Source organism: Physeter macrocephalus, chromosome 7, assembly GCF_002837175.3.
Source record: "Physeter macrocephalus isolate SW-GA chromosome 7, ASM283717v5, whole genome shotgun sequence".
NCBI classification, from domain to species: Eukaryota; Metazoa; Chordata; class Mammalia; order Artiodactyla; family Physeteridae; genus Physeter; species Physeter macrocephalus.
The window spans coordinates 78,374,717-78,398,282 of NC_041220.1; the positions used below are offsets into that span (position 1 = coordinate 78,374,717).

The 23,566-nt window shown below is 47.2% G+C and overlaps 1 protein-coding gene across 19 annotated transcripts in view; it reads left to right on the forward strand.

Moving 5' to 3' along the window:
- Positions 1–23,566, forward strand: part of APBB2 (amyloid beta precursor protein binding family B member 2) — a 386,035-nt gene that overhangs the window by 344,285 nt on the left and 18,184 nt on the right. Inside the window, exon 1 of one of the 19 annotated variants that reach the window (XM_028492029.2) lies at positions 18,233–18,408. The exons of the other annotated variants lie outside the window; for them this stretch is intronic. Within the exon in view, the coding sequence (XP_028347830.1) occupies positions 18,353–18,408 (56 nt within the window). The 5' untranslated portion in view covers positions 18,233–18,352. Of the gene's footprint in view, positions 1–18,232; positions 18,409–23,566 lie in introns of those variants that run through there. 19 annotated transcript variants of the gene reach the window in all.

Here is a 23,566-nt window from a genome sequence, read left to right on the forward strand (position 1 = left end):
AATTGCCGCAGAACAGGCGTTTCCCTGGGCCCTCCAGTGTCCCTGTTGAGTGAACATGAGGACAGCCTGGAGGTGTCTTCATCCTCCTGCTGTCAGTGCCCCTGCGCCACCTTGCAGTTCTGTGTCCCAGAGAGAGCAAGCCCTGGGGCTGAGAAGGAAGATGGTTGAGCCGACGCATTTTAAGAATTGAGTGTTGTGTTGGTTCTGTTAGGATCCTGAATCCTCGAGGGTAACGGTTTATGCTCACCGCCCACCACGTAGCAGTTGGCAACGTGAGAACTGTCAGGAGGGGAGAGGGGGGCTGGCGGGGGGGAGGGGGCGGGGAATAAGTCAAGTCTCTTTAATGTTCACTGAGTGCCGGGGAGCTGCCCACTGTCTTTGGTCTAGTGGGAGGTTTCGTCTGCTGAATATTGCATAAAGAAAATGGGCTGTGCTCCCTACGTAGGGCTTGGAAATGTCTTCCTCTTACAAAGATTTTTGTTGTACACACTTACTATAAACAGCCTTTGCATGTTATAGAGCAGGACAGGAAGACTCCGGGCCATTGAGCAAGAGAATATTTTTTTCTCAAAATTTTCTCTAGAGCTGAGTTAAAAGAGATACTGTAGTAAAACCTGGAGGTCTTTTCGAATAAAGGTCACACCGTTGTGTGAGTGCAAGCAAGTCTTCTGCTGCATCTGATGTTTTGTGGGGCAGTGGGGCTTTTCCTTTACAAATGCACGTTATGGATTCTTCCAAGAACAACCATCAAGTACACAGTCCTTTAAAATAAATTGGGAAATATTACTCTTGGTCCACCACTCCTTGGCTTTCATTGCCAGGTTCATTGTAGATCTGAGGGTTGCATCCGTTTTTGCTGTTTCTTTGTCATTGTGGCCATGTTTGGCTAAATTACATCTAGATTCTTGCCTCTGAAAGTGGAGTCTTTGGACTAGAGCATGGCATCACCTGGGAGCTTTTTAGAAACGCAGGCCCCGCCCCAAACCTACTGAATGGGAATTGGCATTCTAACAAACCCTCAGAGGATGCATTTGCACATTGACGTTTGAAAGGCACTGATCTAGGTCCTGCCCAAACACCCCCCTGCTCTGTTGATAACCTTGCTAGGATTATGTATGACCCTCAGAAATGCACCCTGGTTAACTCACTTGATGTCCCTGTAGGTGAGAGCATGGGTGCATGCCACTCTGCTACAGATGAACTTAATTTAGTAAGTGCTCGGTGCTGACCTGGGCCCAAAGACACAAAACCAAAAAAGGCATGGTTGAGCTCCCAGGAGCTCAGAGTCCAGTGGGGGGACACAGAAAGTGCTACAGCATCGCATTGTCCATTGTCTTTATCTGTGTCATTTGACTTCCCTCACCCACACAGAATTCCTGTCCCCTTCTCTGGGAACAGTTTCTCAGTGTACAGTTCACAGGCCACCTGCCTCCCAATCCTCTGGGTGCTTTTGTGAAAAGAGCAACGGGTCACTCCAGCCAGACCTTCTGAATCACTGTCTTGGAGTGAGCCCGGGCATCTTCGTTTTAACAGTTATTATGCACATTATAATTTAAGAACCACCAAGGTGGGTGCTGCTTTGATATCCTCGGTGATTCTGCATTGTGATACGAAGGAATGTTTAAAAACAAAAACAAAAAACTCAAATGTTCAAGGAGTCGATCGGAGCTTCCCTCATCCTAAATTCAGGGGGCGTTTCAAGTGGCCTCCAAGTTCCAAGCTGCTTTTATCTTTGGGTGAGGCCATGTAAGGATCTTTGTGTATGGGATTTAAGGATTGTTCAAATCCATATTTATATATTTTCTAGCAGCACGTTTTTCTAGGAGCAAATTAAAATGCTTTGCCTATAATGAGTTAACAGCGTGAACATTGTTATGACAATCCCATTAGTTTCTTATTTGATGTTTATACTTATCTAATCAAATAAACTGAAATTGGATTATGGCTGTTGAACATCATAGCAGTTATTATCCAGTTTAAATACAGATCTGAAGGAAATAAAATTGATTTTTCTGTGCTACTTGCAGACACCATAGGTTATTGGTGTGCTGTTTGAATTTTCAGTTAGGTTTGTACAGAGGAGAATAAGATTAGGGCTTGGATTTTTTTTTTCTTAATGTATTATGTAAATAAACTGTAATATTTCATTCTAATTAGGGAGTCAGATGCTTAAAAGTCTGGTGATCTGCTTTCATATTTTTATTTAAAACATGTCAGGGTTTTAATGTGGTTAATAATTTTGAGGAACATTTTTATTTTTAGAAAGAAAAAAAGAAAATAATAGAGTAGAACACCATTATAATATTCAGTTACTACAGTAACAGCTACCTTATTTTTCAGGGAATGAGCTATAAGATGTACCAGGATTTCACAGATAACTGAACCTATCTTTCAATAAACCAAATCCTTTTTTTAAAAATTGCCTTTATTCTTCAAGCACCTTTTGTATACCTGCTCTGTGTAAGCACCATGCCCAGTGCTAGGGACTCAGAGTTGATCTAACATAGTTCTTTCACAAGAAGAGACATTTCAATACCACTGACTGCTCTGAAAGCAGAGCAATGGGCCAGAAAACACAGGCAAGAATGGCAAGCCCTAGGGAGTGGGGAAAGGCTTCAGGGAAAAGGCGATGTGTGATCTGGACCTTGACTCAGAAGTAGGAGTTGGCAAAATGGACATCTATTCCTTAAATTGTAAAGGCATTACATTCTGATTATGTGCTCATTTCAAAAGTACCCATAAAAAATTGTAATTTATTAAATTTGATTATTAAATGTATTAAGCACTTACTGTGTGTCAGGAAATGTGCTTGCTGCTGAAAATATGATGAGGAACAGCCCACAAAACCACGCTTAGATTCGATAATCTGCTAGAAGGATTCACAGAACTCACTCACAGCTAAAGGGTACGGATTAAACTCAGCCAAGAGAAGAGGTACATAGGGCAGGTCCAGGAGAGATCCACATAAGGAACTTCCGTTGTCCTCTCCTCATGGGCTCATGGACAGCATAGCCTTCCCAGCACTGATGTGTGACTGTGCACAGAGTATTGCCAACCAGGGAAGTTCATCTGAGCCTTGGTGTCCAGACTTCTTATGGGGGCTCCATCACGTGGACATGGTTGACCATCCATGTGGCTGAGCTACGTCTCTAGCCCCACAAGAGGTGGAACTAAGGCCAAATGACCCAAAGCCCCTACCCTAAATCACATTGTTGGACTATCTGGTGTGACCCGAGACCCCCAGGTAAACAAAAACACTCATATCAGGTATGACATTCCTTGTCTTAAAGATTACCTCCCAGAAGCCGATGGCAAGAGCCAGACCTCTTTTTTGGCCAAGGCTGAATTCTTTACTATTCAGGAACAAAACCAAACCCCACTATACGTTTATAAAACTCACCAGAAAATGAAGAAGACGGGGACTGTTCAGGAAGAGTCCGGATGCTTGGGGTTGTGGGATGGGTGGTACTGTTAGGAAGATTTTTCTCAAGCAGGTAAGTAAACTGAGATCTGAAGGATGAGACGGATTAGCCAGGTGAGTAGTGCAGTGAAGAGCATCTCAAGGGTAGGGGACAGTTGGTGCAAAGGCTCTGAGGTGGGAAGTAGCTGGGCATGTTCCAGAAACTGGAGCAGACAGAAAGAGGAGGGAATGTGGTTGTAGCAATGACTAGAGTGAAAATACGGAACAGATCCCAGGAAGCCTCAGAGACCCCGAAAATGATTATGGACTTTATTTCCAACTAACAGGAAGCCATTGTAGAGTTTGCAAGCAGGAGCGTGGATGCTCGGATTTGTGATTTCTTTTTCTAAAGGGACATGTGTGTGGCTGCAGTGAGAATAGCCAGTCAGGGACAAGAGTGAAAACAGGGAGACTCTGAGAAGACTATTATGACCATCCCGATGGGAGGAGACGGGGGCTTGGCACTAGGTGGTGACCCTGGAGTCGGAGAGAGGGGGTGAGCTTGAGACAGCAGGAGGAGGTAGAGTTGGCAGGTCTTGTCATCCCTGCCAGCAGACCCTTGGCTGTCATGCTGTGCTGTCACCAGTGGGCATCCGGCAGCCCCATGTGATTTGTGGCTTCCCCTTGGCTGTAGGCAGAGAAGCAGATAACCAAACTGACTAGAATTATGTGTAAGGAAGGAAAGGTGCCCTCTGACAGGGTGACAGGTGCAGTCCGGTGAAGTCAGTTCATGTCTCCAGACTAGGTGACACCTGTTCTGACTGCTGGACCCCAAGACTCAAGCCCACCCCCATGCCCACTTCTAGTATGGGCTGTGTTCCAAACAGCTGCGGTTGCCAGAGCAGTTCATTGTAAACAGTTCTTCTAAATCACTCAGGTATTACTGGTCATATATTCAATACACCATGAATTAAATCATGCCCCCTTTGAAAAACAGTCGCTAACCAGAAAAGCCTAATATAAAATTGTCAGCACAGAGCCTGGCACTTAGGAAGAGCTTAATAAATGTTGAATGAGTGAGATGTTTAATCCTCTTTTAAAACAGGAACATTAAAAAAGAGTTTCCAGTATATCTGTGGTGTGTTTTACTAAACCCAGACAAGGCCTTTTAGTTACATACTCCCTTGATTTTCCATGTATATTTTGTATTTTCTGTTCCTTTCCTTATAAAAGGAGTGTATGGAACTTTGAATTTGGCAGAAAACATGGCTGATGTTCCCTGCCTGTTTCATTTTGTAATGGCTCAAATAACTTATTCTTGCCCAGATATAATTAGGAAAAGGAAGTACTTTCAGTACACAAAAAATATGGTCAGTAAGAGACCTTGGGTTTTCCTTTCAGAACTGTTTTGGCCAGTGGCTGGCCAGCACTGTTACTTAAATGCTGTTGTTTAGCCAAGGGGACACTTTTCTGCTTCCATGTATGTGCGGGGGTTGGGGGTGTTGGGGTGCCATCCTGGCTTTAAGTCAACAGTGAACAAAAGGTGCCTTACGAGAGGCCGGGATGGGGAAGGTGTGGAGGGGTGAACCACTGTTATGGGCTTCGTGTAAATTGTCAAGGAATCTGTAAAAACTACTTTCAGCTCAGTTCAAAACTTGCTGCCTGATTGATTAAACTAGTTTGCTTCTGCTTAGTTGTAGTATTGCAGAGGCTTTCTGGTTGTGGGTTGCAGGACGGCCCGTCTCCCTGGCATCGATCAGGCTGGTCGTAAGAGAAACCGGAAACCCAGGCCCGGCTTGTCAGCTTTTTAAAGAGGTGGGATTGGGGGTACTCCGCCCCTCTCTTTTGCTCGCCTTGGCCCTGGCCCCAGCGGCTGGGAGCACCTGGCCGGTTGCACCTGGCAGGGGAGTGAGCGGTAGGCGGGGACGGAGGGGGGCGGCCCACGTGCCTCTCCAGCAGCCAATGGGCTGCGGCGGCGGGCGGGCCGCGCGTGGGGAGGCGCGGATGGCACTTGCTTCAACTTGAGACGGAAGGAACGCACAGCAGCTGGTGTGAGCGACCGCTCCGGGGAGGCTGGTTTCCGCAACCTGGTCTCGCCCCCGGCACGGGGGCGGCATCCTCGCCCAGCCCCGGGGCCGCCCGGGAGGCCAAGGTGAGGGCCGCGGGGAGGGAGCGGCGCGCCTTTGTCTGCAGGTGAGCGCAGAGGTAACTGGCGGGGTGGGCGCCCGAGCTTGCGCCCGGGAGACCCGACCCGCGGGACAAAGGCTGCATCCTCACTTCCCCGGAGTCAGTGCTTTGCGAGGTTGGGGGCGGCCGGGAGGGCTGAGGAGGGGTCTTTCTGCCTTGCTGGAGGGAAGGATGAGTATTGTATGAAATGGAGGGAAGGTGGAGGAGTCTTTTGATGCAATTTACCAGGGTGGCAGGAAGCTGTTCAGGGGTGGGCTGTTCAGATGGTCCACCCTGGGCATTTCTGTTGTGTCCAGTGTTATGATTGAGCAAATGAGTGCATTCATCTCACAGGCTGTCTGATGAATCCACGTTTATGTCCTCTTGTCTACATTAGGAGTGAAAAATATTGCAGGATCTTGGTAATCCGATTTTTGAATTAAAAGCAATATCCTTTGGTGTAGAAAGACTGTGCAGTTTCAAATAATTTTAGTTGGATGACTTACAGTATTGGTGGACTTCCACGCAGTTGACTCAAATTCCCAAAAGGTAGAAAAGCTGCCAACTTATCACGTGCTTGTTCTTGGCACTGAAAAAAAAGTAGATTTTTGGTTTGGGTTTTTTTGGTTGTTTGTTTGTGTTTTTTTTTTTTAAAGAAAAACGTGATCTAAATATTGAACACAACACTTGATTGGATTCTCGGGGAATCTGTGTCTTTTCTGTGTATTTATTTCCGTGTACCAGTATTGTATCCAGGCATGTCTATCGATTCCCCAGTTAATGTGTTAGCTGTGAATCTTCATTACTGCCTTGGGTGGGAAGAGGCGGGGGAGGAGCAATCTCATTAGTCTTTTCTTTCTCTTTATAACTGCAGCTGCAGCCTAGCTTTGACTAGTATCATGAATGGTGGATTCCGCCTGCTTTCCTCATGTTGTTCTCTTTCTGGTTTCCTTAGACCATGGAGCAGTGAGTTTCTCCTCCAGCCTTACTCTGACACAAAAGCAGTTTTTAAGCTTTCTCCCGAAAGTTCAGATCTTTACCACTGCCCTTGAGTTGTTATTTGCTTTGTGAAGCCTTTCAGGACAGAGGTGTCCTGAGGCCTTTCCCAAGAAGTTAGATACATAATGCTTTGTGAGGAGAACAGCCCTAAATCTGTATTTGTAAATTTTGTCTGTAATTTTATAAGTTACCAGCGGTTTTGTTGTCCAAAATGAGATGTGTAGAACAAGCTTAGTAGGGGAAAGACTTTCTACAAGGCATCAGCCACTGTCATTGTAGAAAGTGCTATCGGACTTGGCTCAGAGTGAAGGCATGGGCTGTGTGTGCCAGTTTGGTCATGAACCCTACCTTTCTGACAGCTGCTGGTTCGTTTATGAGTTTTCCTGTCGTTCTAACAAGTCCTGGCTTTTGAGCAATGAGGATAATTTATTTAACAAGCATTTATTGAACACTTGCTATGTGCTTGGCATTGGCACTAATGATCAAATGGTAAATGCAACAAGTACCTTCTTGCTTTCTTGGAGCTCACACTGTTCTAGCACAGGACCCATTTTGGGTCCTCTGAACTGGAGCATCCCCGGGGAGCAGTGTGGATGACCCCGGGGTGAGCCAGGAGGATGCTGCTGCTATAGCTGCTGCCCGGGAGGTCAGCTGAGCCCAGGCTGTAGGTACAAACAGATGTGGCCAAAGTCACCCCCGCTCCAAGGATGGAGGTATTAATCAGACCAGTGGGTCGTTGTGCGCTGGCCTCTGTCTTCTTGAACCTGCCTGCCTTGATTGTGGATACCTCTCAGAGGAGCCTGGGACTGCAAGGAGGGCCAGGAGAAGCTGAGTTCTCAAAGAGTTTGAACAGTGGCATTGTTTTTTCAGATGTGGTAATTCCTAATTCCAGTCTGTTTCAAAATCTATCCTTCATGCAGTCTCCTAGTCTGACCTCAGTAGCTTTCATCTTGAACAGCCCCTCGGAAGTGAATTTCATTCTGGACCACTGACTGAGCTAAGCTTTATATCTGTCCCCAGTTTCCCAGGTGTTGAGGTGACTCCTAGGTTTAGAGACCTGGAACGTGGTGGGGAAACCCCTGTCATGCACTCTCTACTTTTCATGGATTTGGGGGAGTGTACTGATGATGCTTAATTTCTTACTTGTCTGGGCTTTCAGACTTTTCCACAGATCCCTAGGGTCATGTGAAAACATACTAAATAGTAGTGTCACTTGTTCTTTTCAACTGCCTGTTTTAAATAAAGAATATGACATTTTTGAGAAGGTCTTAGCTCTTTGAATTCCTTTGTTCTTAACATAGTACCTGGCATAGGACGCTCTCCACAAATAATTGAATTGTTGGGCTTCCCTGGTGGCGCAGTGGTTGAGAGTCCGCCTGACGATGCAGGGGACACGGGTTCGCGCCCCGGTCCGGGAAGATCACACGTGCCGCGGAGCGGCTGGGCCCGTGAGCCACGGCCGCTGAGCCTGCGCATCCGGAGCCTGTGCTCCGCAACGGGAGAGGCCGCAACAGTGAGAGGCCCGCGTAAAAAAATAAAATAAATAATTGAATTGTTAAATGAATGTAGATGAACTATTTCATTTTCTGCTTTTAGGGTTTAACTATGGTTATCACACGTACTTGATATTTATAATCTATAGATTAATTTGCCCTTCAGCAGATGTGGAACATCCGTGTGTCAGGCATCTCTTGAGGTACATGAGGAAGTGAGAGAGGTAGGGTTCAAAGAGGCAGGAGATAAGCTGGAAAAACAATTCAGGAAGCAAGATGATACGGATTATGATAAGTGCTGTGAGGTCAACAGCACAATGCAACAGAGAGAGAGTACCTCGGTGGGGAATGGGGCCACCAAGGGGCAGCCCATCCTAGGAGGTGGCATTTGAGCTGAGCTTGAAAGCTGGGAAGAAGCCGGGTGTGTGAGGGGAGCAGGAGGAAGGAGGAGGGACGAGGGGTGCTCAGCATGTTCAAGGATGTGAGAGAAGGCCAGGGTGGCTGGAGCCCGTAGCGGGAAGTCCAGTGATACGTGCTGCGGTGGAAGAGGTGCTTAGGGCCTGGGGGACAAGATCATACAGGGCTTTTTGGTTATGGCTGAAGGTTTGAATTTTCTTTTTAATGCCATGAGAAACCTCTGAAAGGTGGTAACCAGGGGAGTGCCATGATCTAATTTGTTTCATGAAGAAAGATCTCAGTGAATGCTGTTAAGGGGTACGGATGTCGGCAGCTGAGCTGGAAGCTGAGGGTTCAGTTATCGAGTCCTGGTCCGGGAAAGATCAAAGTGGTGGCAGAGGGGTTGAAGAGAAGCGGGTTGTGGAGATTGAACTGGCAGGGTTGACTATGGAAGATGCAGGACGAGGAGTCACCTAGGACTGTACCTTGATTTTTAGATTCATTGTTTATTTCTGTTGGATATATGTATTAATAGAAATAATGACTGTATAAGGACAGTTAAGCAATGAGCCACTCACTTTCAATTTATATTATACCAAGACCTTGACTTAATTCTGTCTCATTCTCCAGTGCAGATGAGCGGCCCTACCCAGTGGAGTGCTGTGCATTTGGCCATTTTTTCCAGGACATTTTCACCCTTCAGTGCCCTGACTATCCTTCTCAACTGGTTATCAGACCTTTAAGCATTTTCTCTGTTCTGTCACAAAAATGAAGGATCAAAGTAAGAAAGAAGACAGGTTTAAGCTTTAATCCATATGGAATTACTCTACCTTTGCTTCCAGATTTATAAGATACCATTGATAATTGCATCTGAAGTTGTTTATTTCATATACAGTATCCTCCATTGTTCCAACAACAGATATTCTGTTGTAAATAAGACTTGTTCTATATCTATTTAAAATCAGAAAGAGTAATATTCCTTAGTAACTTTGCAGGAAATTCACTGTGCATTTTGCGAGCTAGGAAAGCCATTTCCTTGTATCTAAAAAGTAGAGAAATGACATACTTGGTCTCTGATGGGATTTTTGGGGGGGGAGCCCTCCTTCTAGCTTCCGATTTGTGAACATGAAAGCTTACAAAGTCTTTGTCAGTTAACTTTGGTTTTGAAGCCATCTTTGGTTTGGGTTTGCAGAAAAATGTTGATGCAGAAAATATTTCTTCTGCAGTCAGAATTTTAGGCAGATGAGAAGGGGCAGAAGTGACTTGGGCTGCCATCCCTTCTGATCTGGAAGCCTGGACTTGTTACCCTAGAACATGTAAGTGAGTCTGGGGATGAATAAATTATGACAGCTGAAATAATTATGATAGAGGAAAAGCAGCTGCAGAGAACACAGTTGACAATCGGAGCTGATTCGACCTGATTCTGTCATGTCAAAGCATGCATCTGTTTGCCAGCTTACATGAAAATGCTGTTTTCAAGGAGTCCAGTGTGTTTTGTTTTTTATCCAGCCCCCACACCCCCCAAAAAAGAAAAAAGAAAAACATTCTAAGAAGAGTCATAGCCTGCTAGTGACTCTTCCAGAATAAAATGGCTGGAGCAGAGACCCATGTTGATTCTCTGGTTCTCATTTTGGGCACCCATGTAGCATTTTAGTTGAGCAAAAGATATTTTGATTCTAAAGCTGCAAATTGGAAGAGTTCTTACTCCTGCTTCTGGGTGGAATAGTTTCCAGCTGGCCCTGGAGTTTGTCACCTGTAAGAAGGATTATTCCACCATCTCAGCCAGTCGCAACGGGTTTCGTATACGCCTGGTTCACTGCTCTGCTGTTACCGTCTTGAAATTCGTAATAATTTTTTCACGCAGGGCCTCGCGTTTTCATTTTGCACTGGGCTCCGCAAGTCATTGAGTGGGTCCTAGTCTCACTGTTTGTCCATGTTGTGTGTTGCACCTCTGAATCAGGCTGACATCTAGAGCAGGGCTCCACACTTGTTCTGTGGAAGTCCAGATATTAAATATTTGGGGCTCTGTGGTCTCTGTTGTGGCTCCTCAGGGCTGTCACACTGGCACAGAAGCAGCCTTAGACAGTAGGAGATGAAGGAGTACGGCTGTGTTCAGTGACACTCTGTTTATAAAAGCAGACGGGAGTGGATGGACTGTGGTCCTGGGGCCGTCGTTTGCGACCCCTGATGTAAAGAACCTGAGTGGAAACCACAGTGACAACTGAAATAGAGATCTTGTCCTTTGGAAGCAAGAAGGCTCGGTCACCTTTGGGCAGCTTTATGGTGCTCTGAAAACCAGTCTCCAGAGAGCACTTCTGAAGAAGGTCAGGCTGGTAGGGGGTACTTCTGCGGCAGACCGTCATTTGAACATCCCTGAACCCACGCTTGAGCTTCTTCGAGATGGCATGTTAATTCTGTTTGTCAAGTGTGAAGACATATGGACAATAAAAGGAAGGTGAACTCGGACAGTAAAAACAGGATGCTACCATGATGGGATTGTGGTTTTATTTTTTTAAAGATTTATTATATTTGAGGAAAAAGAGAAAAGATTCTGGAGTAGGGAGGCTAGCTGTGTATAAGAAGTAACCTCATCAAATAGGAACGGTGTGTCTTCTTTCAAACTGTATCCAGAAGTTAACCCCTGCTCAGACAGTGTAGCACCCGGCTGTGCCTCCCGGCTGGGGGCGCAGGGGGCATTGGGGGGATGCTCTGTGCTGCCTTATATATAGTCCAGCTCTCCATACTTCCTCTGCCTCCGCGTGTATGGAAATGTGTTGTCTGGGGTCTTTTCTCTAAATGATAGACAAAAGTTTATTTCTCTTAGAGTACAAAGATAAAGAAGAGTATCTGGGGAGTCAGTAAATCTTGATAGAAATCAATGTACAAGGGAAATTTATATATTGATTTCTTTAGCAGCAGAGGAGCTGTTTTTCATTTAGACAAATGTTCTAAAGAAGGAACCTAGTTAGGGGCTCTGGAAACGTTGTTTCTGCTGGAGATGATCAGAGTATAGATTTGCTTTGCTTTCAAATTCAGTCACGAGAGATTAATAATCTTCTAAGAACTCGCTTCCTGCCCATTCAGATAAAATATATGTTTTATTAACATTATTTCTCATTGACATGAGAACGGAATGTGAACTAAAGCCATTATTAAAGTGCCGGCTGTAATAAACTATAGCAGGAGAAAAAGAAATCCAGCCAAGTCCCTATTATTCACAGCATTATTCTCTTACCAACATGATCAGGAATAAGGGAGAAAAACCTCTGTTTATGCTACTTAGTTATTTATTTAAAAATATTTATTGATTACCTATCATGTGTCAGGCAGTGATGAGTGAACACTTACCCATGGTGGTGAGTGAATAAGGCAGAAATATTGCTGTTTGCTCGGATTTTACTTTTTTGTGGAGCAGAAGGAAGGACAGAGAGTAAACAGATAAGCAGGGTAGTTTTAGATGCCTTGAGAGTTGGTGGTGACTGGGTAGTCCGGAGGGGTCTTCTGGAGGTGATGACGATAAGGAGTCCTTCACGGGAGATCTGGGGGGCTCAGTGTCCGGGCAGCAGGAACAGTGAGTGCGTAGGCTCCAAGGCAGAAGCGGTGGCTGTGTTTGTGAACAGAGTATGGCTGGAGCCCAGCAAGTGTGGGTGAGGCAGGAAGTGAGGTCAGAAAGATAGATGGGGAGTTTGGGGTTGGGTGGGGGAAGAGTCATAAGCAGGGGAGCAACAGGATAAGTGTCTGCTGTGTAAAGAATGAAATCCTCAGCCTTTGCCCTGCAAAGTCATTTAGACCAAACATAGCACTTACTTTTCTTTTAAACAATTTCTTAATACCAGGAGATCTTCCTCCCTCCCTTCCTTCCTTTCTCCCTCACTTCCTGCCTTCCTCCCTTCTTGCGTTGGGTCTTCGTTGCTGCACGCGGGCTTTCTCTAACTGTGGTGAGCGGGGGCTACTCTTCATTGCGGTGCGCGGGCTTCTCACTGCGGTGGCTGCTCTTGTTGCGGAGCACGGGCTCTAGGCTCACGGGCTCAGCAGTCGTGGCTCGCGGGCTCTAGAGCGCAGGCTCAGTAGTTGTGGCGCCCAGGCTTAGTTGCTCCGCGGCATGTGGGATCTTCCTGGACCAGGGCTCGAACCCGTGTCCCCTGCATTGGCAGGCGGATTCTTTTTTTTTTTTTTTTGCGGTACGCGGGCCTATCACTGTTGTGGCCTCGCCCGTTGCGGGGCACAGGCTCAGCGGCCACGGCTTACGGGCCCAGCCGCTCCACAGCATGTGGGATCTTCCCGGACCGGGGCACGAACCCGTGTCCCCTGCATCGGCAGGCGGACTCTCAAACACTGCACGACCAGGGAAGCCCAGCAGGCGGATTCTTAACCACTGCTCCACCAGGGAAGTCCCACAAAACAATTTTTGTCACCAGGTCCAGCTGTGGTGGAACCAAAAATCCAATAGGGATGGAGACAGGAGCAGAGAGCTGAGGCCACCTTTCTTTCTTCATCAAGGGGTGAGGTCCTGAGGCGAGCCCATTCATTGGGAAGGAGGCAGGCTCAGGTGCCCCCAAAACACAGAGCAAAGGCAAGACCAGCCAGGCCAACCTGTCTCCCATTTGTGGATCCACCACTTTCTAGCATGGGGGTTTTGAACCTTAGATTCTCTCATAAAATTAGAGTCACAAGGCTCCCCTTCAAGGTTATTGTGTGGCTTGGCGTTAATGTGCACCAAGAGCAGAGCCTGGCTGGGTGGCAGATTGAATAAAATGGGAACCTCTAGTGTAATTTTGCTTTTAGCAATCAGTCTTTCTAGTGTTGATGTCTATTTTTGTGTAGGTATTATTGAGTTTACAGAGTATTAGGGATACTTGTATCTACATGTAAGTTTCCATAATGTAAGTGAAGGCCAAATGTCTTTTGGCTTTTTGTGTTATCTGAACTAGTATTCCTTCTGTCTGCACAGAGGAATGGGGATTGGCTATATAAGTATAGCCCTAAAGCCTCTTGAAAATTCAGAAACAGATTTAAGAATGTGTCTTCCCCACAAGAGGCCCTCGGTGAGACTGGGTGCATGGAGTTGAAGGAAATTCACCCACAGGCTTGCCGTGGTTTTAACTCAGAGCCTGGTCTGTACCCTGCCAGTGGTTGGTGCCCTCGTGGCACTTCTTGCATGGAAACCACTTTCCCAATACGGTTAACTGTCATCTTCCCCCCTCTGTACCAGAGTCTTTAAATGTTCCCTTGTTCTCAGACCTTGTCAGATAGGGGCCTTCTGGGTATCAAGTATTTTGTGTTTTGTTTTACCATCTCTACTTTCAGGAAGGAAGCCAACCCATGGTTTCACAATTCAAGTATATTTTACATTAATTTTATCCTTTGATTGTGCCCTAAACTTTATACCGTGAAACCATAATGCGGCATGAATTATCTCTCACTTGAGAACTAAATATAAGTTGTGTGTGTGTATTCTCTTTTTGCTCAGATATTCAGAGAAGCAAGGTTTTTTGGTTTTTGTTTTTAACTGTAATACAGCACAGATGAAAGCAGACGCTCGTTAATTCTTGCCGTCTTCAAAGACCGGGCTTAAAAAAAATTCTCATTTCCTGGTTGCTCTCAAATATCCTTTTTTGCCTCATTAGTAAGCTGACTGGTAACTATTGTGTCTTCTCTCTAGTGGCATGAGAAAGTCCTTTGTTTAGAAGAATGTGCCTTGAATTTCAATAACCTTAAACCACTTTAGATCCTCAACTTCACACTTCTTCTAGTTGGAACGCTAAGGCCTGTGTCTGCCAGTCACCAGTTAACAGGCTCCCTGGTGCTGGGGTAGGGGATAGGGGGGGACAGGAGCAGGGAGGTGGGAAGGATACTCGTTTTTGCAAAGGAAGGTACACTTGTCAGAGAGAGGTGTTCCCTGCTGCCATTTGGTTCTGGGAAGGACAGAACCTTTCCCTGAGCTGCATTTTCTGAAACTCTAACTAGACACCAGGCAGTAAATTTGCATAAACTCAGAATTCAGTTCGGAGGTCTTTCACCTACCTGCAGGGTGTGGATTCTAAAGGGGTCTGTGAATGAGTTTCAGGGATTATTGAACTTTCTCCCCCACCGGCCCCCCTTGCGATGGTGTGTGAAAGTGTGGGTCTGTGTGTATTTCTATCTGGAGTGTTTCCATGAGAGTCCAAAAGGTTCCATGATCCAAAACAGGTTAGAAACCTTCCTCTTGGCAGACCTCCTCCCCCTCCTCCCCCTCAGTCGGGAACTCAGCGTACCCGTCCGGTCCACACTGCACACTGTCCTGCTGTGAGGGTCTGACACGGATCAGTGGATGCAGTCCTCACAGCACTCTTAGGGAATGAGTGGTACCGCTTATTGCTCCCGTTTCACAGACGAGGAGACTGAAGAACAAAGAGGCTAAGGGCCTTGACCAAATGCAGACAGTGAATAAATGTCAGGGACAAAAATCGTGAAGCTGGGGAAAAAGAAACTGTCGGGTTCACGAGTTTGTTTGAGAGCTTTCGTGACATGAAGTTTTTTTTGATGTCTTTACTTCATGGCCATGTGGGTAATGCTGGTCTGTGCTGGCGCTCAGAAGGCTCAAAAGACTCTCAGTGATGACAGACGAGCATCAAAAAGTAGTACGAAGCAGAGAGTTCTGCAAACATGGAGTGAGAAGTACCCTGGCAAGTCTTTGCTTTACATGCTCAGTTTGTGAAGAGTAGACGGTGTGCATTGCATAAGAAGTAGGTGGCTGTGCTGGGGAGATGCGTCCTGTTCCAAAGAGCTGGAGTAGACATTGTTATTCTGGTATGCCATTTTTTTTTTTTTTTGAGGAATTTCCTATTCATGTGGATGCCCGGTTACACATGCCAAGTAGTTCTGTTATTTCAGGCTTATTTTAATGAAAACATTGCCAGTTACTCCTCCGTTCATTTTCCCAAGAAACAGCCGCCGAGAGAATGGAGATCAGGCAGCCTTCGGGTGTGAGGCTGGTGTGGAATTCATCATGGGGTTGAATTCTTCCCACTGGCATCTTGTGTGGTGAGACGGGAGTAAGCTTGCACCTGACTCTAAATTGAGCCTTCCTTGCTCTCAGAACGGCGCCTCCCGCAGAAGCCCAACTTTGGGCTGATGTTTCTTCCCCAGCATGTTACAAGGTGTCGAATTGGTGAAGCAGCTGCCACTAGGACTCTGCTGCATTTTTCCAATGACATTTCAAAGATCTCTCCGAAGTCCCTATTTATGGCTGGTTTTCTCTTCAACACTTAAATCAAGCAGTGTCTATTAACCCCAAACAAATTAACCTTGTTAAAAGTTCAGTGTCATTTTTCTGAGTACTGCCCTCAGGGAGAAGCAGGGCAGCTACATATTGATGTCATTTCCTTAAGTGAATCACTAGTAATGGGTCCGATTTCATATATCCAAGGCACCAATAATAATTATACACGAAAGAAACAGATTGCGTCCTTGGGGGGTCTAGACTTAAGGTTACTTAAATATACGACGTATATTAGGCACAGGCTTTTCATTAAGAATAAAAAATTAAAAGCACCTGGCATAAATCAAAAGTTAGTCAAAGAAATGCTGCCCATTCATTTTTGTAGTGAGAGTCAAAGCACTTGATTCTTTTCTGATAAAAATCTGAGCATTAGGAGATTCCAAGAGCATGTGATCTTAGATAAGAAACCCAAGATTGAGGTTAAGTGACTTGCAGAGTGTTTACTCAAACTGAGACTAGAGTCCAGGTCTTTGGATCCTTTGCTGATGATCTAAATTGCCTCCAAAGACTGGTTTTGATAGTGGGGCAGTGCAGAGGGGCAGGCTCGAGGTGGAGGGAGGTGCCCTCAATGCTATGGTAAGCGGTGCCCAGTAAATCTGAGGAGAGGCCACAAATACTCCCCCAAGTGACCTCCCTTCTGTGGGAAACATTTCATCTCAAACGCTGCCCAGCACGACCCAACTGAGACATGACACCGTCGGGTGACCTGCTATAGTGATGCAGTCTGTCGCACTTGTAACAGAACACTCATTCTTTGCACACACCATCTCATTTAATTGAGTTCGCATGATTACCCTCAGCCAGGGGTCCTTATCCCTTTTTCACTGATGAGGAAACAGGTTCCAAGGGGCACAGAGAGGGACCCCAGGAAAAAGAGAGGATAAGTAACCGGCAGGATTTGAACACAGCTCTGACTTCTTACTCAGCTAAAGGGCCTCTCTTGGGAATTTTCAGCTGCCTTCTTCCTGTGCAAAAGTTCACAGGCCTCAGTGGGGGGGTGGGGGTGGGGGGTCCCCCCGTTGACCTGAAACCCCAGCTGCAAACCCTTTGCCCCATCTTGAACACCTGTGCATAGCAGCGTGCCGGCTCATTTGGGAGACAAACTGTGAGGTGATTCTGCAGGACTGTGTGAAAGAAGCGTGGGGTTCCCGTCCTAGGCGCATTCCCAGAAGACCAGCATGAGAGTCTTGCAGGCCTGCGGTCGAACGCTGACTTCCCGGGTAGCTTGGTCAAGTCGCTCAACTCCTCTGAGCTTGTTTCCTTTTCTGTCAGTGAGAACGGTAGTATCTGCCTTGTCAGGTTGCTGTTAGGGCGTCACAGAGCCGGAGCTCAGTGAACGGTAGGTAGTCTGGTAGTCGCTGGGAGTGTGATTGCGGCCATCACATCTACTGCAGGGTGGTTACCTGCGGCTCGGGGCATGCGTGTCCCCGTGGTTTTCCTCAAGTGTTGAGGTAGATGTTTACATATTTGTACTACAAAAGTCACGTCTTCTTATTGTATAATATTTAAACGAATATATGAAATACAGTCCTCTGTAATCCCCCCTCCAGGTAAGAGTTGACAGTTGGATGTTAAGTTGTTCCAGATTTTTTGCCACGCATATATTAAAATACACACTCAAACGTTTGTTGTTTTTCCTGTAAGACCTTATATCTGCGACCTGGGTTCTTTGCTTGCTTGCCTTTCCCCCACTTGATAAGATGTCATGGTCGCTGTTCGGTATCAGGGTGGACAGCTTCACCTTTCTGCCCAGCGACGGGGCGTGCTTGCTCTTTCACACCGTGATTTCAGCCCTCATCTCCGCAGGGTCCTGTTGGCCGCTCCGTGACCCTAGCCACAGGGCCCCTGCAAGGGCAGCTTTCTGCCTTTCCTCCTCCTTATCCGCCTCTTCAGTCTGTTCAAGTGGGATGCATGCCTGTGACTGACTTGGGGTTCTGTCCTCGGGGCCCCTTCAAATTGGCTGTGCTGAGACCAGCAGGGGGTGGTGAGTACTCTGGGTCGGGAGGTTAAGTGGCGTCATTAGCGTTGCTCTGGCAGCTCAGAGCAGCTCTGGGGATGGAACTCAAAGCGTTCAGCTCCAGACTCCAAATTGCTGTCGGCTCCTCCTCGGCACAAATCTGTTCTCTCACCTTTAAGCTCATTTACTGGCCCGGCCTCGTCCCACCTCTGCCCTTGGCCCGCTGCTCTGCTTCCGCCCCCTCCGGCTCTGTCGCCCTCTGTGGATGCAGTTCCGTGAAAGTACCTGGAGTGTAATGTTGTAGCTCTATTAATAGGATGTCCGAAGGGTTGGTAAAGCAGGTAAGGCTGTTGCCATGTCATTGTTTCCATATGTTTTTTATTGGCAGCAGGTGCAGCTGGAAAATGAGGATAAGTACTCTGCCTCTGTTCACTGCAAATGGTTTCCTGTATTTCACTGTGATATTTTAGGCCTGATTACCTCCCCAGGTTGATATGTTGCCTCTGTAAACTCAGCTGGCATCTCTTGGCTTCATCGTAATGTGGCTCAAAATACACACTCCTGTGTGAGAGAGTTCAGCTAAAATAAGCACCGAAGGGCTATTAATTGCAGCCAAGTTGGGATGTCAGAGCTCAGAGTCGCTGTTAACGGGACTGCGTTTTGCACCGGTTGCCATGTGAATGCTAACGTGTTGTTTCTGCTCTGTCCCCTCATGCCTTCCCGGATTCAGAGAGAGGTAACCAACCAATTTTCACTTCTCCCCCTTTGTGCTGTCTTAAGTGTCTGGCAGAGCTCACTTGCTTTCTTCATGCCCCTGTCGCCACCATCATAGCCATCGCTGTCTTTGAAAGGCAGAACTTTGTTTTGTTTAACCTTTTCTCATCATCATTGTTATGTGTCCTGCATTTAAAATAGTGTGGAATTGCCTCTGGGTCCCTGATCCTCTGTTGCTTGACCCTGTTTGGGGAAGGTGTTGGACAGAACAATGACTTGGTCCCTCTCACTACTGGCTGAGCAGAGTCTATAATCAGCATGCTAGGGAGAAGCCGTGATAGAAATAGTCAGGTTAGGTACCATGTTGTGTAGGAGGCTTTTTGTGCTTCTTGAAGAACTAATACTAGGACCTGCTTGATATGACTTCCCTATAGAGTTTCGTTGGTGAGATTTGGTTCTAGCCCAGTAGCTGGAACGACTGACTCAATTTCAGTCTGGATTATTAGCAAAAATCTATGGAATTCTTCTCCCTTCCCACCTGTAGACGAACATAATGATGAAAAGGCTGTAACTCCAACATGAAAGGCATTTATACCTCAGATGTGTGTGTTTCCCGTGCTCTGACCATCAGCCTGACCATTTGGCCGATTGGGGGCTTTAAGCTCCATGATTCCTCAGCTGTATCATTTAATAAAAGCTCCATTTTTGATGGAAGGAGAAAGTTTTGGAGTTTTTCTCCTTGAAAAAATGATTGTGAGTACTGCTTGGCAAAGTGGAGCGACACCAACGCTGGCCTCTTTGCTTCTTGTGCTGGAGTCCGTCCCAGGGGCCTCCCTCCTGGCTGGGGCTGAGCTCCAGCTAGCAGCCACTGTCCTCCCTTAGGGTAAGCTGCTGTCATAGCTCAATGGCTGGAGGGAAGGGAGACGGCGTAGGCTGGGTGGGTAGCACTTCCACAGTCGGTCTTCCAGAGGGTCTGCTTAGGAGAATTTGGGAGCTTGATTGACTTTCTCACTACTCTTGAGGAGGCTCTGGGCCCCTGGAGGTGATGCAGCTTTCTGGAGGATGAGGGCTGTGGGTTTGGGTACGAGCTCCCTTGTCTGAAGTCACCACACGTCTTGTCAGAGTGCATGGTAAGGATGTTTTTGGATCTTGGCTAGTTCCTACCCTCCGTGTCCTCGCTGGGAACCAGTTGCTCTGAATATTAACAGCAAGACTGTTCTAGAGAGGGCTACAAATTCTGGTTCGCCCAAGCCACCTGGATTATTTGCAGGTGGTAGCATTTCAGATCTGCTGTGTACGCAGTCTGTGTGTCTCCTGAAAGCACCTGGTGACGGTTTCCCTGCAGAGAATTTGTGTTTACCCAGGTGATGAGTTGCTAGAATGCCCCTTTCAGAGTTTACAAACTTAGCATCTTCTTAAGCTTGCAAAGAAGGAGAGTTTGAGTTTATCAAACCAGAGCCTGAGCTTTGTGAAATTAATGATGCCCACATATGGTGCATGTGCCAGTGGGTACAGTTTCAAAAACAAAGTCGTGTGTGTGTGTAACCTTCTGGATTAGCTATTTAGGAAGATGACATTTCTCATCCCCTTTCACCCCTCTTTCCTCCTCCAGCCCCCACCCCCCAAAACAAGATTTTCAAAATGCAATCAGAAAACAAGAGCAGTTAGGCAAAGAAGAGCAGGCAGTCCTGAAAACAGGATTCCTCCTTCCAGGCCCTATGCAGGTGAGATGAAGAAGAGAGAAAGCCCTTTATCATAAAGGGCTGGCAATAGAGTGTTTAGATCCAATCTGGTTGCTGCTCTTTTGTCCTTATTTGCAGGTGGGACCCATCCTCTGCAGTGGTAACAACTCTGTGCGCTTATTGCTTCTACAGAAAGATAAGCTGGGAGGATAAGGGTCTTTAGGTACATTTCAACAAGTGTTATTATATTCATATCAGTGCACAGATTTATTAAAACATCCCTCGTGGATAAGGAGACAGTATTCAAAGTGGGCTTTTTCTTTGACTTCGTTTTCCTCACTTATAATAACAAGTAACATTAATCAATTGCCTTCGTGTGCCACAGCCTTCACAGATCTGACCTGAGCAAAATACGAGTTATGTGACAGATGTTACCAAATCGTGGAGACTTGGTCAGGAGCGCTAACAGAAAAGATTTAGCGAGAGAGTGAATGGCAGGGAATCTAACAGGAAAGGGAGGAGAGAGCTACTGCCAGACACATCTGGGCTGTCATGTGCCTGAGGAGGGCAGCTCCAGAAAGCAGAGCCCAATCCCACAGGCAAAAGTTGCAGGGAGGCAAGTTTCCACGCATCATTAAGAAAACATATATTTTGGTTCGCAGCGAGCATTCAGCAGTGGAGCCCCTGATCCATTAAGTAAATGAGGTTTTATATCACTGATATATTCTAGGCGCCACCTGTCTGGGTTGCTGTAGGAGGAGGGACTCTGAAATGTTAGCCTGGGTAACTGCTACGAGGTCTGTAGGTGCCTATAAACACCTTTTGAGGAGGGATAAACACATAAGCAGATTTCATTTACGTAAGAGCTGTGGTGGGAGAGACTTAGGGAAAGGGTGAGCAGTTCTGTCTTGGCTACTTTTTAATAGAACCCATTTGAATAAAGACTCGTTTATTCATTCATTCCGTAAAGATGGATTAAGCCCCTACAGGGCAATTAAAATGCTGTTCAGCTGAGAACAATAAAAGCAATCTTTTGCCCTTTTTCTTTGCCATTAAGAAATTTGAGGCTGTCATGTAAGATGTCTTAGCACTGACATTTTTCCCTGTCAGAACTCACCGCTGGTCCTCTGGGGGAATAATTACTGGGGAGAAGAGCAAAAGGAGAGGAACAAAAAGAGTTGGAGACACAAGGGCTTAGCCAACAAATGGTGAAAGGTAGTTGATTCACTTCTGTTAACAGTTTAAGGAAGAGACTTAGCTATAAACCCTCCACTTCCTGGTTTATAAAGGAAGTGCAGTGATCCCCCCTGACTGCAGGAAATAAATGGGGCAAAACTCCAGAGGGGGACCGGCACCTCTTTTAGCGAACGGCTCCTCCAGGAGTGAGCTGGAGCAAAGGACAGAAATGGTCCTTGCTGCTCAGTGTCAGACACAGTGACCCAGACGGACGGGCATCTAGCAGGATTTGTTAGAAAAGACGGGCGCCTGCTCTCACCGGACCTCGGGGGTCATTTGGGCCAGCTCTGTGGTTTTATAGACCACACCGAGGCCCTGGAGGAGGCGTGACCACAGGGGCGGCGTGGAAGCCCATTTGAGCGCATCTTGGCTCTGAGCTGTGACGCTCTCGGCGCTGTGGGCACCGGGTAGCTGCAGCCCGAGTGCACCGCACCGTGTCAGAGCCCCTGCGGGCGCCGCCCGGCTGGCTGGGTGACACCCGCCGACGCCCGCTGCTCTGTCCTCCCAAATTCCCACGCGTGGTGCTGGGCTGATCTGTCAGGGATACTCTAGCCGTGGAGGCTGGTAATTAAAGCAATTTCTTGTCCCCCTCAGAATATAGGAAAAGCTCTAGAAAATGTTAAATTGCTCTTACATATAGGCGTGAGGACTGTTAGGATTATAATACCGACTGGAAAAAAGTCTGAAAGGCTGAGTTGAGCCACATCTTGGTCATTGTGAAAGTGAATGATGGGACATGGGTGTTCATTGACCGTCCTCTCTACTGTGTGTTTGAGAAGTTCCAGAATGAGAAGTTTAAGAAAGGAGGAGAAAAAGAAGAGGTACTGTGTTCTTTTGACTCCTGCGCCCTGAAGCTGGGACCCACACTCCATCCTCCAGGGGAAGGGCCCGGCAGGCCGAGGCCACCGCAGACCTCCATGTCGCTGAGACTGAGTGGCTCGTCTCCTGCTCCCCAGCCTCTGCAGCCCTGGCGACTTCTCCTGAAACTTCTCCTGGCTCTTTGGAGCCAGTCTGTCCTGGGCTCTCCTACTCCCAGCACTCTTTTTGTCACCCTTTCGTTGGGCCTCTGGCCTCACTTAGGCCTTCAAATGCCTTTCCTCCTTGGGGTCCAGACCTTTGTTTTGTCTTTCTCATTCTCCACTCTCCCATCTGCTCCCCTGACTTCCGCTGCCCCCCTAGGCCCAGGCCACAGGCCTGAGCTCAGGGACTGAGTGTCCACCTGCTTGGTGGGCCCCCCTCCAAGCACCTCACACTATTGTCCAACCTGGAGCTCATCAGCGTCCTTCACCAGATCCTTCCCCCTCCCGTCCCCAGTGTGAGGGCACTTAGCTGTCCCAGGAGGGACCTCAGAGTTATTCTGGATTCTCCTTCTCATCTCCCACATCCCTCAGTCCTGCAGCCACCCTTCCAGTACCTCTCACCCATTTGTCTTCTCCACCCTGCTCTCGTGGAGGCTATAACTCAGCCTTGCCTTTTCCAGCTGTTCGAGGCTGGTGCCTTCCTTGGCTCGTGGCCCTGGCGCCGGTTCTTTTACTTATAAGGAAAGTGCGTCCTCCTCTCCCTTGTAATTGTGTTGGGCCCACCCCAGATGATCCAGGATAACAGCCCCTTCTCAGGATCCTTCACTTAATCCCATCTGCAGAGTCCCTTTTGCCATGTAAGGTAACCTATTCACAGATTCTGGGAGTTAGGACAGGAATATCTTGGGAGGGTCATTAGTCTGTCTACCGCTGCAGCCTTTTTCAGAAATCAGGTGCTGAAAAGCCAGGGTTTTAAAGCAACCAGTTAAGAGGTGTTTGGATTTCGTTCTGAACAATAATGAGATTAACTCAGCCAGGTATTTCATTGCACACAAAGGAAGTTGTCCGAACTGTCTGTGCTCCAGGTCAGAGAGAGGTCTTGCAAATCCCTGTGTTCAAGGCTTTCTGCTCTTTTAGGGTGACTTGGGATATGTTTCATGGGAGTAAAACAGGAGAGACATGCAAATCTCCTGACCCCCCCGCAGTGAGGAGAAGAAGGCACTTGTTTTCTCCTGGGTGGTTAGTTACCGCAGATTTCTGTTTCCCTGATCTGTTAGCCTGGTACCTGGGAGGGAACAGGAAAAGACAAAGCTGTTTTAAAAAAAAAAGTGTCAGGGCTTCCCTGGTGGCGCAGTGGTTGAGAATCCGCCTGCCGATGCAGGGGACACGGGTTCGTGCCCCGGTCCGGGAAGATCCCACATGCCGCGGAGCGGCTGGGCCCGTGAGCCATGGCTGCTGAGCC